This window comes from Gopherus flavomarginatus, chromosome 4, assembly GCF_025201925.1.
Source record: "Gopherus flavomarginatus isolate rGopFla2 chromosome 4, rGopFla2.mat.asm, whole genome shotgun sequence".
NCBI lineage: Eukaryota > Metazoa > Chordata > Testudines > Testudinidae > Gopherus > Gopherus flavomarginatus.
This window is the reverse complement of record NC_066620.1, coordinates 90,308,218-90,323,389: the sequence shown is the minus strand read 5'-3', so window position 1 is coordinate 90,323,389 and position 15,172 is coordinate 90,308,218. Positions and strand designations below refer to the sequence as shown.

General features: G+C 44.8%; 1 protein-coding gene across 8 annotated transcripts in view; it reads right to left on the bottom strand.

Annotated features, from left to right (window-relative positions):
- The window catches only part of SFT2D1 (SFT2 domain containing 1), a 39,469-nt gene that overhangs the window by 4,906 nt on the left and 19,391 nt on the right, over positions 1 to 15,172 (bottom strand). For 5 of the 8 annotated variants that reach the window (XM_050949203.1, XM_050949201.1, XM_050949202.1 and 2 more), the window contains 4 exons: positions 12,020 to 12,102; positions 8,215 to 8,296; positions 2,405 to 2,440; positions 1,365 to 1,423 (listed from right to left, as the gene is read on the bottom strand). In XM_050949203.1, coding sequence (XP_050805160.1) covers positions 1,365 to 1,423; positions 2,405 to 2,440; positions 8,215 to 8,296; positions 12,020 to 12,102 — 260 coding nt within the window. Of the gene's footprint in view, positions 1 to 873; positions 946 to 1,364; positions 1,441 to 2,404; positions 2,441 to 8,214; positions 8,297 to 12,019; positions 12,103 to 15,172 lie in introns of all 8 variants that reach the window. The other 3 variants (XR_007773838.1, XR_007773837.1, XM_050949205.1) reach the window with 3 other exon arrangements.

Below are 15,172 nucleotides of genomic sequence, written 5' to 3'. Positions count from 1 at the left end.
GATTTGGTATCAGAAGACCTTAACTTTTAGTTTTAGTTATAGGTCCCTAACCTCCACCAGTCTCCAAATACCTGTTATTTACTTGGGTCCAGTGCAACATTAAATGGCCTCCATATCAAAAACTGTCAGAGTTGGCCCGCTTCAGCCCAACTCCTAGACATTTAGCCTACTTCAGAATTCTCCCTCCTTCCCATGAGAGGGGACATATGGGTAGATCTGAAAGCCATCTCTATCTGCAGGAACTTATTGTCTCCCCTATTTCCTCCAGGCTAAAATGGTTTACCAGTTAGCTCAGAGTTTTCTTCTGTTTATCTCTGGGAACTGGCCATATTGAGCCTCATCCTCGCACTGGACACCAAGGGTGCCAGCAAATAGCTTAGCCATAAATCCAAACCCACTGCCCAATATCTGCCCCCCTCCCTCCCTTGGTTGGGAGAACTTAGAGGTTGGACCATACATTGTCCAGTGTCTGATAAATGTGCCCATCTTCCCTATTCCAAATACAAGAACACCATACCTGATTCCCTTCTATTAAAATCACCAGTGCCCAGATCCACACAGGAATCTGCATATCTAAGTCCCAATTTTAGGCACCAATGGGATTCACAACCCTCACCCCATCCCTGCCTTGCACCTAAGCTTCTGCTGTAAAAAGTCCTTAGTTGCTTAAGTTTATGCCCCTGAGCACATGCACTGCCGCCTTGCTCTAACTATCCAGATGCCTATTCCCAGTGTGATCCACAAAGCCAGCAAAAATAGGCATTTATCTGCCTCTCTCATCCGTGGGGCCCAATCCGGTATGTGTGTTCAGAGCATGCCTACCACATCGGTCCCCAGGCAAAATCCTGTCAAAGGAAGAGTAGGTGGTTGTACCTTCCTTAACTTTTAGACCAGTGCTTAGAAGGCTCATTTGGGATGTGGGAGACCTGGATTCAATTCCCCCACCTGATGGGAAGAAGAGACTTGAACAGGGTTTTTTCCCACCTCTCAAGAGTGCCCTAACCACTGCACTATAGGATATTCTCCTAACTGAAGCTGGTGCACTTCAAACAGTCATTACAGCAAGGCGACTGGACCTTAGGTGGGCACCCTACCCATCAGGATAGAGAGTCACTCACTCACTCACGCTCAGACCCAGTGAATTAAGGATCACATTTTTACACATCTAAAGCTATCAGACATTTTTGTGCAAGATAATTTGAGCAAAATCCTGCCAAGCTGCACATACACAACTCAATTTAGAGCAATATGTGACTTGTGGGCAGAATTTGGCCCTATCTTTTTTCATAGGTACCTCTTAATTACATGTCAAGGTTATGTGGCAAGTGATAAACTCAAGATAAATTTTTTAAAAAGCGCCTTACCAGGTCATTGCTAAGAACTGGAGTATGCAGAATAGCAGGGCCAAACCTTTCTTACCCCACTAAAACGAAAGGAACACTGCAGATTAAAATTGATTTGTACAAAATAATTTAATTTAGTAACTAGAAGTACTAGCCTATTCAGTCCAGTTCACTCCAAAACCTTAGCTGATCCATGATGGTCAATCTCCTTAGTTATGAAGGTCTAGGAGATTAAACAGATCTCCTTCTCCTTTGCAATAACTATAATCAATTGTTAAAATATCATTCCAACTGAAGAGAGCTATTTAACATCTTTGCAACTTAAGTCTTCCCTAGTTCTGAAACTCTTCAGAATGAAGAATTCCAACAACCAAACTACTATATCTTTCATATTCACTATCCATATTTGATCTGTGCAACGTTACAGTGTATGTTCTTTTCAGATACATGTTTACCTTCACCCTTGTATTAATAATTGAATTACAAAAGCATAGAACTGAGGCAGCTGATGATGCTGTTATACAAAAGTTTATCATTTCTGTTTTCCTTTACTCATTTTTAGATCTTATGTTATGAAAATCCTTTCCCACAATAAACAGTTGTAACAGTGCTCTTACTCTGTAGCCAAGATGCTCAATGCCATCCATCAACTAAATGCAATTCAAACACTAATGTTGCACACTTCCATTAAAAGTGGAATTTTTTAAAATAATTCATAAGAACATAAAAATGGCCCTACTGGGTCAGATCAAAGGTCCATATAGCCCAGTATCCTGTCTTCTGACAGTGGCTATTGCCAGGTGCCCCAGAGGGAACCAACAGAACAGGTAATCATCAAGTGATCCAACCCGTCGCTCATTCCCAGCTTCTGGCAAATAGAGGCTAGGAACACCATTCCTGCCCAAGGTCACCTATCTCTCTGACTTCATTGAACTTTATAGATCCAGTCCCTGAACTGCTCTTAAACATTAGATGAACCACAGAGTGTTACCACAGCCAAAAACCTAGCCAAGCCAGCTTGCTCTTAAAAGGGACAAAGAATTTGAGTTAACATCACTTACCCAGAATACAGCACACAGAGTGCATATCAAACACAACTGAGGAAAAAGAAAAAAATCAATATGTATAATGTGCAAATATCCAGTCAAGCAAACAGTTGATGTGTGATCTCAATAAATCAGCATTTTCAAATGCACCATCTGTAATAAGGAAATCCATAGGCTTTTCTATAGTATGAACAGTCTGAACTTAATCCTGAGAATTAACCATAAACAGCAGCTCTGTGAATCTAGAATTCACAATATCCATCTTCTGACAAGACAGGCACTAGCATTATGATGGACAATCCACTGTTAAAAACATCCATTCACAATTATTGTATTTGGCAAATACAGACTTGGTTTCTGCCAATGTTTTTGTCTTCCAGTAATAGTGAAAAGAGGCCCACTAGGGAGCAGCTGTTTTGTATTCCATAAAAAAAGCTCAGATGAAACTTTATTCAAGCTACTCATGTGGCTCTTTGTTATTTCCTATTAGTTGCCAGTTTGCATTTTAATAGGACAAAGGAGGGATGCCAAGTATATTTAGCTTCAGTATCTTGCAATATGTGATTCCAAACAGCATAAAGGCCAAATTTATGAACAGAGTAATTTGTTTTTCTAATTAAAATCCCAAGAGATTTGCAATTGTAAGTACAGTGTCGTTAATTGAAAAGTAAGATTTCCCTTCAGGGCAGAGCATGGGCCATGAAGAGCCTAAAGTATTTTGCTAGAAATACTGTCACTCTCTATAATTCATAGTTTTTCCTGCATGTTTTACACATTTATGCTTTCCAGCTACCCTTTCTTCATGATACACCTTTCTTTGGTGTAACATTACAACTACATGGTTTATAATCCCAGATTAGTCTCAGAATTTATCAAGTATAAAATGCAGAAATATACAGTTAACCATTGCCTTGAGTTCCTCATCCAACTAAATTTCCCCTAATCTGGTTTCTGTCCTCTGCACTCCACTGAAACTGTGCTCAAAGTTTTTCAGAGCTTGTCTACGTGAATATTTGCTTCCCAGCAAACTGGAGTGTAAACTGACCCCAGAGCCATCCCTTGGTAGGGTGAATCATGGCAACTGCTCCGGGCCCTGTGCTTTGGGGGCCCCCTGCGCTTCAGTGTGCATCTGTAGCGCAGGATCAAGCGCCGACTTTTCAAACTGCCAAGGGGTACTAGACCCCAGGCTCTTCCCCAGGCCCTGCCCCCGCTTCACTCTTTCCCCCCAAGGTCCCATCTCCTCCCTTTCCAGAGCATGCTACATCCCTACTCCTCCTCTCTCCTTCTCAGCCTCCCTGAACACCATGAAACAGCTGTTCGCAGCGAGCGGGAGGCACGGGGAGGGAGGGGGAGGTGCTGATCCATGAGGCTGCTAGCACCCAGAGTCAGCACCTATAGCCTGGCCCAGGGGAGTGGGGGTAGGGTGCAGGGGGCACTAGGACGGTGTAGGCTTCCTTCAGCAGAAGTTACTGTGCCTGCTCCGTTTGGGTGAGTAAGCTCAGTACAACCCTCGACAGGAAATTCTGCCAGGGAGCTGTTTGTGTTACTTCACCAGCCCAGGCAGGGGGAGAGTATCCCGGCTGATCTGTCCTATAGAGACAGCCCTGACTGACCCCATACTAGTCTGCTGCATACTAAGTATCCATGTAAGCCATACTGCCATGCACTAACAGTTCCCTAAAGCACTTTATTCTACTCCTGTTTAAAAACGGGATAGATTAAAGTTAACTGGGGAACTTCTGGTGCATGGAGGCAGGGTCCACAGAGACACTTAGTGTATGGCAGACTAGTATGGGGTAGATTTGTATCCTATCTTGCAGCAAATTAAATGTTCGCATAGACAAGCCCTACGTGACCTCTATGGAACAAATAATGTGCAAGTAGTCAAGGTGATGACTGCAATGTTTCTATTTTCCTCACTTCTTTTGTCCCATTTTAAATTCTTTGGGACAAAAGACTATCTTCCTGTGCAAATGTTCAATGCAGAGCACATTGAGAGCTACTGCAACATAAACAACATTAAAAAAAATACATTAAAATAACTAAGGTTGCGAAGTCTAGCATTCAAAAGTTAGGAAATTCCAGAATTAAGGTGGTCTGTGCAGCCTTAATTTGGCCCGTGTGCATATGCATGATGACAGTCTAATTACATGATCACATGCTTTTTCCCTCTACAGGAAATCTACCTCATTCGGTGTACACAATTGATTTTGCTCACTTAAAAAAGCAGGTATTCAATCTTTTGTTTTAACTTCATAGTTCAGTGCGTGGCCCCAGGCTTTACTGCACTTTTCTAATTCTGCTCTGAAGACAGAATTATTAATTTCCTCATGAGCCTTTCTATGGTATTCATCATTATACAGAGCGCTTCACAAATATTAATGAATTGATTTTCACAAAACCTTGTGAGATGGTTGGGTATTATCCCCATATTACAGTTGTGGAACTGAGGCACAGATCAGTTAAGGTCCAAAGTAGCCACTAATTTTGGGTGCCCAATTTGAGACACCTAGGACCTGTTTTTTCAGAGTCTTAGCATTAGATAGCACTTTACGCTCAAAACATAGTTCCCACTGACTTCAGTTGCAGCTGAAGTGCTCAGTACTTCTGCAAATCAGACCTTAGGACGGGGTGGCCAACCTAAGCCTGAGAAGGAGCCGGAATTTATCAATGTACATTGCCAAAGAGCCACAGTAATATGTCAGCAGCCCACTATCAGCTCCCCCCAGCCCCGTGCCTCCCACCCACAGGCAGCCCCACCGATCAGCACCTCCCCCTCCTTCCCGCCCGATCAGCTGTTTCCATGGCATGCAGGAGGCTGGGGTATGGCCCCTGGCAGAGCCAGGGGTTGAGCAGAAAGCACCCCCCTTCACATTGGAAAGTTCGCACCTGTAGCTCCAGCCCTGGAGTTGGTGCCTATACAAGGAGCCACATATTAACTTCTGAAGAGCCCCATGTGGCTCCAGAGCCACAGGTTGGCCTTCCCTGCCTTAGGGTTTTAAGTCAGGCCACCAGAAGACTCGATCAGCACCCATGCCAGAAAGGGTTATTTTTTAAGTGACCAGCCCAGCATCACAGAGAAACTCTGTGGCAGAGGCAGGGACAGAACCTAGAGATGACCAGAAACTGGAATTCCCATTCCATTGGGAGTGGGAACCCTCTTTTCCCCAAACATTTCAGAAAAAATTGCATTTAAAAATGTAACAAATGAAATTTCCTGCAGACTGGGAATTCTGATATTTTGTTTCAACTGTTTTTAAACTAGATTTCATTTTGACCTTTTTGAAATATCCGAGGCTCCCCAAGCTGCCCAGGCCCTAGCAGCTCACCAGTCAGGGAACCAGACAGCTCGGGCAGACAGACATCCCAGACTGCCAAGGAGCTGGGAACTATTTTCCCCTGGAAAAATTTGATATAGCAAAAACAGTGAATTTTCCATCAGAATATCTTTGACAAAGTTCTCAACCAGCTCTAATATAATCCAATTCTCTAGTGCTGCCTTCATCATTAACCATGAGGCCATCCTTTTCCTTCCTTGGGTTTTCTGACTCATTCACTACACACCTTCCAACTGCTGCTATAAATAAAGTATGGGTCTTACAGACAACAGCATCCTTTACTATACAACCCTGCTTCAGCCCCAGAGCAAGTCACCTTGTGCGATGAATGAGACACAGGTAAGGAGCAAAATAACAGTATGATCATGTATTTCAAGACTGAACAGTGCATATATGCCAGGGCAGTGGTTCTCAAAATGTTAGCACCCTGAAGACCCCCATTTTGATTTAAAAATTTTCAGGGACCCCCAAGTCCCCCTGCTCAGCCCTAACCCACCCCCTTTCCAGGCTTTGCCCTTGTCCTGCCCCTTTTCCAAGGCCCCACCCCTGCTCACTCCATCCCCCATTCCTCCCATCACTCCCTCTTTACCACCCTCACTCACTTTCACCAGACTGTGGCAGGGGGTTGGGGTGCAGGAAGGGTGTGGCCTCTGGGAAGGAGTTTGGGTGTAGGCTCTGGGCTGGGGCAGATGGTTGGGTGAGGGAGGGGTGCAGCACTTACCTCGGGATGCTCATATTTCAAAAGCAACTGGCACACATCCCTCTGGCTGTGGCTCCTAGGTGGGTGGAGGGACAGGGGTCTCTGCATGCTACTCCTACATACAGGCAGTGCCCCGGCAGCTCCCATTGGCCAGGAACTGCAGTCAATGGGAGCTGCAGAGTTGGCACTCGAGGCGGGTGCAGCGTGTACAGACCTCCTGCCCCCACCACCCTCTGCCCCAGGGGCTGCAGGGACATGCCTGCTGCTTCCAGGAGCGGAGGAAGCCAAGACAGGTAAGCCTGTTCCCCAGCATGCTGGAGGCATGCCTGTAAGGGAGGGGGGGGAAGAGTTTCTCAGTGGGGCCCACGGACCCCCAGGGGTCTGTGGACCACAGTTTGAGAAACACTGTGCTAAGGAACTGATCTAAGATTACACAGCAACCTTAATTCTGGCATTTCCTAACTTCTGAGTGCTTGACTTTGCAACTGTTTTGTGTGTGTACACTTTCTTGGGTTTTTAAAAAAAGCAAACAGAAAAAACAAATTCCATCATGTGGCATCATATTTACACCCATATGGGTCATAAACAGGATTGGAACCTTTAGTTCTACTACACAGACCTTTACCACTTGTGCTGGTAGGTTGTTATCCACTATGTGGACCAGCAGACTGAAGGGGGGGAGAAGAGAAGAGGGAGGGATAGAGGAGACTGCCAGGGAGTGTTACAGATATTTGCTGACAGTAGAAGAATGGTGAGACTCCAGAGTTCCATTCCAGGTGCTGGAGGGAAGTGTGCTCTAGCTGGTCCCTGGAAGCTTAGCCCCTTCTGCCCAGTGCCCTCCAACCTGTCCCAGTCTTGTCTCTTCCCCACCCTGGCTTTTCAATCTTAGTTCCACTCTCCCCACCCAGCCATTGCCAGGTCCATCCCCCACTCCGACCCACCACAGCTCCTTGTCCCAATCTTTTTGCCCAGCCAGACCCAATTCTTCTCCTATATCCTGACTCATCATCAGATATGTTTCCCATCACCCTGAGGTGTGGCTTTTATCCCTGTTCCATTACATCAGGCAGCTCCCTCCTTTATGCTTTCTGAGCCTAGCAGAGGGTACTGAGAGCATAGGAGCATCTCCCTTCTTAGTTCCAGTGCCCTGCAGAGCCTGGGCTGCCGCAGCTCAGACCTATAAATGCAGAGAAATTTCTGCTCAGCCCCAGGCTGAATTTAGTTATGATGCTCTAGCAAGTCTCCACTGATCACAAGCACTGTGAGATTTCTCAAAGGTTTATAACCAGGCCCAATTTTTTTTGGGGGGGCGGGGGGTAGGGGAGAAGCAGGGATGGCAAAAGGCACACCCTGACACAAAGGAAATCTAGCAAATTTCAGGTATCTGCTCCAATCGATGAAGGCACTAAAGCCTTTCAAAGGAAAGATCAGATTTTTTTTAAAAAACATGAGACGAAAAAACAAAAAAAATTATACTTTTCCTAGCCTCCGTCTCAAAACAGCTGAACCGTTTTAGGTGAAGTTTTCAGCCTGAGGTTCATAACTGGCATGGAATATTTCAGCCAAAATGATTAAAGTTTGGCAAAATTTATGAGCAACTGAAAATAGAATCTTATAATGAGAAATGTCAGGCAATATTAAAAGATAGTGTTACCAGTCCAGTACATAATAATCCAATAAAAACAATTGCCTGGATGCACATAGTTCTTCCTGGCCAAAGCCTCAAATTTGCTTCCTTCCCCGTCCCCCACCAGTAAGATTTAAAAAAATTAGTAAATGTAGTTTACCAGCATAACAATTGTAGCAATTAACCTTGTTGGCTCAAACATTTTTTTCAGCTGCTTCACAGGCCCCATCAAGAAACACGTACTAATGAAATAAGGAAGAAACAGCAAGTCACATTCAAATAATCTTTGCAAGGTATCAAAATAGGTAATTTATAGAGCCATCCAATATTTAATCTAGAGAAAGGCACCACAGTTCAACAACAGCTACTGATAGGGTCAAAGATTAATACTCTTTATATATTTGTCCTGGGAATCAGCCTACATGTGTATCTGCTCCCCATTTCCTTCCAAATATTCCTAGATATATCAAAGGGACACTAGTTTGAGTCTAGTCTATCTAGGACTATCTCAAAATGAAATTCACCAGAATTGAAGAAACCTGAAGGATTCTAAGTAGGAAGATTTTCAGGATGAGTATGACCAGCGCTAAACCTGTACAGAACTTACATTTTCATTTAAAAATAATAGTTTCTCACCCTAACAGTTGCAAAAAACCTCAAACCTCAACTGAGCTGCCAGGCAGTGAAAGTATATGCTGCTATTACCCAGTCAAACCTGCAGGGCAACACCATTCTTTGTGCCTGAGCTCATGACCAGATCAAGTAGAGGAACAGCTGCAGCAGCCTTTGCTGAATCCTCCAGCCTTCCTCTACCCTGTGCCTAAAACTGAAAGGGAATGAAGGTTAGCAGCTCTTCTGAACTTCTCTGCCAGACAACATGAGGAAGGAGCAGACCTGGCCTAGGGAGCAGAACAGGGTCAGAATAATCCTGTTCTGCCACTCTGCAGCTGGACTCAGCCTTCTCCTCCTAGATAGAGACAGGAAACAGAAGATATCCAAGATCTTTCTTCTCCAGAGGGGCCAAAGATTTCATCTGCTTCAATAGCCTCTCTCTAAACAAGGGTGGTGTTAGAACAGAATGCCCTACCCCACCCTGGAAAATTAGGTCATGGGACTTTATGTTGAGTTGCCACGAAAAGTAGTGAGGTATCTGCTATCCACAGAAGACATGAGATCTGAAATAGTGGTACTGAAGGCTGCATGAAGAGGCGCTGCATGAAGACACTACTGAGATTTAATGGGAGCAAAGAGGAGAGCAGATGGAAGAAGGAAAAAAAAACCTGAAGAACTGGTGGGAAGAGAACTGATGAGGTGGGGTGAATGGCAAATAGAGTGGTGTCAGAGTTGAGAGTGACTCAGGATGTCTAAGCAAACAGCATGGGGTGTTTGTGAGGAACAGGCATGGTGACTGATGTGAGCATATATCCAGAGATAGGAGAATGAATCCAAGGACCATGATGGAGCAGGAGATAAGGAAATGACAAACTCTTCTACCTATGTACGAGTCCTGGGCAATATAGGTAACACATTAGGCATTAGTCTAAAACGGGGGTGGGCAAACTTCTTGGCCCGAGGGCCACATTGGGGTTTTGCAACTGTATAGAGGACCGGGAACGGAAGGCTGTGCCTCCCCAAACAGCCTGGCCTCCGCCGCCTCCCACTTCCCACCCTGACTGCTGCCCTCAGAACTCCCAACCATCCAACCCCCCCGCTCCTTGTCCCCCAACTGCCCCCTCCCAGGACCCCTGCCCCCTATCAAACCCCCCTGCTCCCTGTCCTCTGACTGCCCACCCCCATCCACACCCCCAACCACTGACAGCCCCCCCCCAGGACTCCCACCCCTTATCCAACCTCCCTCTGCCCCTCATCCCCTGATCACTTCCTCCTGGGACCCCCAGCCCCTGACTGCCCCCCAGGACTCCCCGCCCCCTTACCAGCAGCAGGAGCTTGCAGCCGCGACACCTGGCCAGAGCCAGCTGCACTCCCCACACTGCCCACCAGAAGCAGGGGGCCAGAGCACAGCCTGCACAGCGGTGTGGCTGCAGGGGAGGTGGGACAGTGGGGAAGGGGCCAGGGACTAGGCTCCCTGGCCAGGAGCTTGGAGGCCGGGCAGGACGGTCCTGCGGGCCAGATGTGGCCTGCGGGCTGTAGTTTGCCCATGTTTAGTCTAAAAGGTATGAAGACCTGATACATGCTCTTAATCACCCTGACCCCTACCATATTGTATCCCAAAAGACTCAGTTCTTCCTCACACCCCTCTATAGAAGGCCAGAGAGGCGGTAAGATGCTGCAGACTTGTGCATTACCAATATGCAGATGAAACAACTATACCCCTCCTTTGTCATCAGTGCAGTCTCTGCCACTACCAGCATATCTTAATGCTTGGAAGAAGTCAGCCGAAACTCAACTCAGAAAAAACTGAAGTGATCTTAGCAGAAGGAGAAGGGAGTAGAAAAACAGTAACATTTGCCAACACTATCATCAACTTCAGATAAAGGCATCAGATTGCAAGAAGGGGATAACATGCTTCAGAGTCGTACTCATCCCTATGTCTGGACACAAATTGATATAACGGGGAGCAATGCATTCTTTCCGCCTTCCACAACTATTTGGACCCTCTCCTATCAGATAGCACTGCAATATCCTTTTGTTTCTTTCAGGTTACACTACTGCAGCTCTACCTGAGGATGACAACTGACAAAAGAGAGGGCTGAAGATGGTGGCAGCACACAGTAGTGAGCCTCAGAAGTCAAAGGCAAACCCATCATCATGCTTCACAAACTCTACACCTGAAGCAAATGGGGAGCCAAATTAAAAATCCTACTCAGCAAAACCACAAGCTTGCAATCTGGCTACTATTTCAAATGGCCTTACCTTTCAAAACAGCTATACTTCAGGGGACAATGCAGCTGATGACACTGAAATTCAGACAACTGACACAGAAGCCAAAGGGAGCAGCGTTCTCAGCAAGCGGCCCAACTATGATCCTTTCTGGCAAAGAGCTCCAAACAGGACCCAAGATTTTATGTAGATCAAAATATAAGAAAATGTTGACGGGTTCTTTGGTGCTATGCACAGGGTTTGTAAAAGCAGAAAAAGTTAAAAAGCCCTGAGCTAACCCTTTACACAAACACTGTAGTCAAAGTGAGGAGGGAGGACCAGGACTGAGAAAGAACTTTACGGACTCACACTTCATGTTCACAGAGTTTGGCACTTCATCCCGGTGAAACATAGGAGAATGAAATCAGCACAGTCTTACAAGGCCTCTTTTGTAGTTTAGCAGCAGCAACAGAAAGTTAAGTTTGCTATTGTTTTTCCTGAGAGCACAGCCTCAAAAGTCAGTCTCAGCAGCATGGCAAGGCATCTGCCTACAAGAAGGAGTGGTGAGAATAGATAAAATACAGCAGAGTTTTAAAATTTTAAAGTTAAACAAATTTTTAAAAGACCATACTTGAATTTATTCTACGGCAAGATTTTTCATGGATTCATTTTTAGGGTCTCCCAGACTTGTTTTCCATTAAAAATAAGATTGAAGAAACTCTGGTTGAAAGCAAGATGTTTCCTATCAGAAGATGCCCATAGTGAGATGCCTACATTAGTGATTAATTACTGAAATTGGGGTGTGAGGAGATGGCAGATGGATTTAGAAGCACACAGAAGTCTAAAACCTATAGTCTACAACCTGCCAGCCAAAGTAAATAGAAATCAGGATGTATTTACGAAGTGATCATAACAAACACAATATAATTGTGTAGAAGTGGGAGGGAAACAAGTAACTGATATTCCCATTGTAACTAGTGTATTAGTAACATGAAAATGTAAAGTGCAAGATACATATGACCTGAAATTATAAGCTGCATTGTTTTTCACATTTGAATATTAATGTTACACACAAATTTGCAGTTAGAAATTCAGATTCCAAAACGGTAGAACTTATTAGTGATAACTAGGAAAATAATGCATACCTGGCTAATGCAGAAATATTTCCTATGGTGTAGAACACTGCAAAAAGTTTCAGCCCCGAGGGAAGCCACAGAAATGCTGTCCCCTGCAAAAGAAAAAAATATTTTCATACTTTCAATTGCTAGTCCATCCAGTTTAGTGTGTCTGAAAATAAATGTAAACCATAAAATTTAAGTCACAAGAAAGTCACCATGACCTACACTGGTCATACACTGTTTTCAGAGACTGCACTAACCATCCAGCAGATTAATACCTCCCTCTACTGGCAAGTGAGATGTAATGATTTCATGTATTTAACCGAGTCTCCCGAATGTTATCGCAGAGGAGTGAAAATAAATCCTATCAATATTACTATAGCCAACATTTGTATAAGAGGCCTATTTCACAGGTTCTTTTAGTAGTAATTGTATAGGTGTTTACTTTTTAGGTTATTGTACAGCAGATAGAATTATGGGTTTTAAAGAAACAGAAGTCTAAGTTGGAAGATCCTGTACATTATGTGAAAGGAAGACATCCATGAAGTTATACTGGACTAATATCCACAATCCCTCCAAACCCACTACAGAAAGTCCTCCGTCACTTCTCCCACTCACTTCAATCATAACAGTTCTAAAAAGAAGAAGTCTGAGTCAAACCTCAGCTGGCAGACCAAGTATGTGCATGGACAGGGGAAGAGAAGTTTGAATCAAGCACCTCCACTATCAGTCTCCATGTTTAAACCAGGGGGCTGATAATTCAAACACCTCCGCTGATCATAACTGCCATGACTAACAAGCAAGAGAGGCAGATTCTAAAGGTAACCAGAAGCCAACCCACTTAGCGCTTCTTCAGACAAAACCATCACCTTAAATCACACAAACCAAAAGGAGGACAACATGGACCAGAGCACAAGCATAGTGTTCCATGTAAAAAGTACTATTTAAGCAAGCAGTGACATTTTGCATCAAATACAGTTTGAGTCATCTTACAGGGAAGACCCAAGTGCAGCTCTCTAAATGACAAAGGAGTGGATGACTGTGGCTAGATTCAGATAAAACTGTGCCACACGCAGATAAAAAAAAGCACACATGGCCTCTGCTACTTGATCATCCAGAAGTGGCCAGGAATACTATAAGACTGTCATATTCACATATGGGTAAACAGTCTCTGCCAATTATTCCAGATGCTTTCTCCAGGGTCATCTCATTCTTATCTGGATTAAGCCTCAGCCAGCTAGCTCTTAGCCAAGCCCTAATGAAGGTTAGGCCCTGCTTAAGTCATTTGTCTGCACCAACCAGACCTGCAAAAAGAGCAATGTAAAGCTAGGCATCATCCATAGAGACACTGCAGTCCACCTACTTCATTCACTATCTTCCCCAACAGTCTCACAGACTAAGCCCTTGGCTACACTGGTGCTTTACAGCGCTGCAACTTTTTTGCTCAGGGGTGTGAAAAAAACACACACCCCTAAGTGTGCAGCAAGTTACAGCGCTGCAAAGCGCCAGTGTAAACAGCGCTGCAAGCTAATCCCCACGGGAAGGTGGAGTACCTGCAGCACTGGGAGAGCTCTCTCCCAGCGCTGGTGCTGCAACCACACTTGCACTTCAAAGCGCTGCTGCGGCAGCGCTCCCGCAGCAGCGCTTTGGAGTTTTGAGTGTAGCCAAGTCCTAAGGCCAGAAGGCACCATCATGGTAATCTCATCTGACCTCCAGCACATTTCAGGCCACAGAACCTCACCTACTCACTCCTGCAGTAGGCCCATAACCTCTGGCTGAGTTACTGAAGTCCTCAAACCTTGAGTTAAAGACTAAATTACAGAGTATACACCATTTACTCTAGCTCAAACCAGCAAGTGACCTGTGCCCCACACTGAAGAGAAAAGTGAAAAGCTTGCAAGGTCTGCCAGTCTGACACAGAAGAAAATTTCCTCCTTACCCCAAATATGGTAATCAAGTAGATCCACCAGCCAGACACCTGGGAAAGAATTCTCTGTAGCAACTCACAGCTCTGCCCATCTAGTGTCCAATCTCTGACTCTTTAAGAAACCTGCTAATAGCAGTCAGGGATGGAAATATGGTACAGAAAAGGGGACAATGGAATTGTGGGGAACCTATATGAACCTTCAAAGCACATCAAATTGCTTTGTACAACCAACTTCAGACCTGTAGAGGCAAAACCAACCAATGGAATCTCAAAATTTTTATTAGGGCTGTCAATTAATCACAGTTAATATCTGTGACTAACTGAAAGCAAAATTAACATGTTTAAAAAAAATTAATGTGTTGTCTGCATACCTGAGGGTTGGGCAGGAGACATCCGTAGTGGGGGGCTGAAACACTAGCCCATGGCTTCCAAGGCAGCTGGGGCTGAAGCAGCCCATGCCAACCTGAAGCCCCAAGCACGGCTGAATCCCAGAGGCCCCTGCCCTGACCCTATATTTGAAAATACAGAAAACCCCCAAAATATCTAAATAAATGGTATTCTAGTATTAACAGTGTGATTAAACTGCAAACAATTGCATGATTAATTTTTTAAATCATGCGATCAATCACTATTAAATTTTATTTAATTGCTTGACAGCCCTACTTTTTAGCAGCAGCCCAAGTGAATTTGAGCCTAGTGTCAGTATACCAGATAATTCTCAGATTGAATGATTATTTTGTACACTGTCAGATTCAATGCAAGACTGATAGCAGTACCAAACATATTGCCACCTCTCTGAATATTTGGTTCCATTTGCATTCCTCTACCAGTTCTCTGTGTCCCATTGTCATGGTATAATTCCCCACTCTGAACCTTAGCGTCCAAAAGATGCGGTACCAGCATGAATTCCTCTAAGCTCAATCACCAGCTTAGGACCTGTAGCGCTGCCACCAACCAGGAATTCCAGTGCCTGGTACACTCTGGTCCCCCCAAAACCTTGCCCGGGGACCCCCAAGACCCAGACCCTCTGGATCTTAACACAAGGAAAGTAAACCCTTTCCCTCACTGTTGCCTCTCCCAGGCTTCCCCTCCCTGGGTTACCCTGGAAGATCACTGATTCAAACTCCTTGAATCTTTAAACAGAGGAAAATTCACTTTCCTCCCTCCTTCTCTCCCCCCCTCCCAGACTCTCCCTGAGAGAGAAAGTAATCCTAACACAGAGAAAATTAACCTCTCTCCCCCCCTTCCCTCCT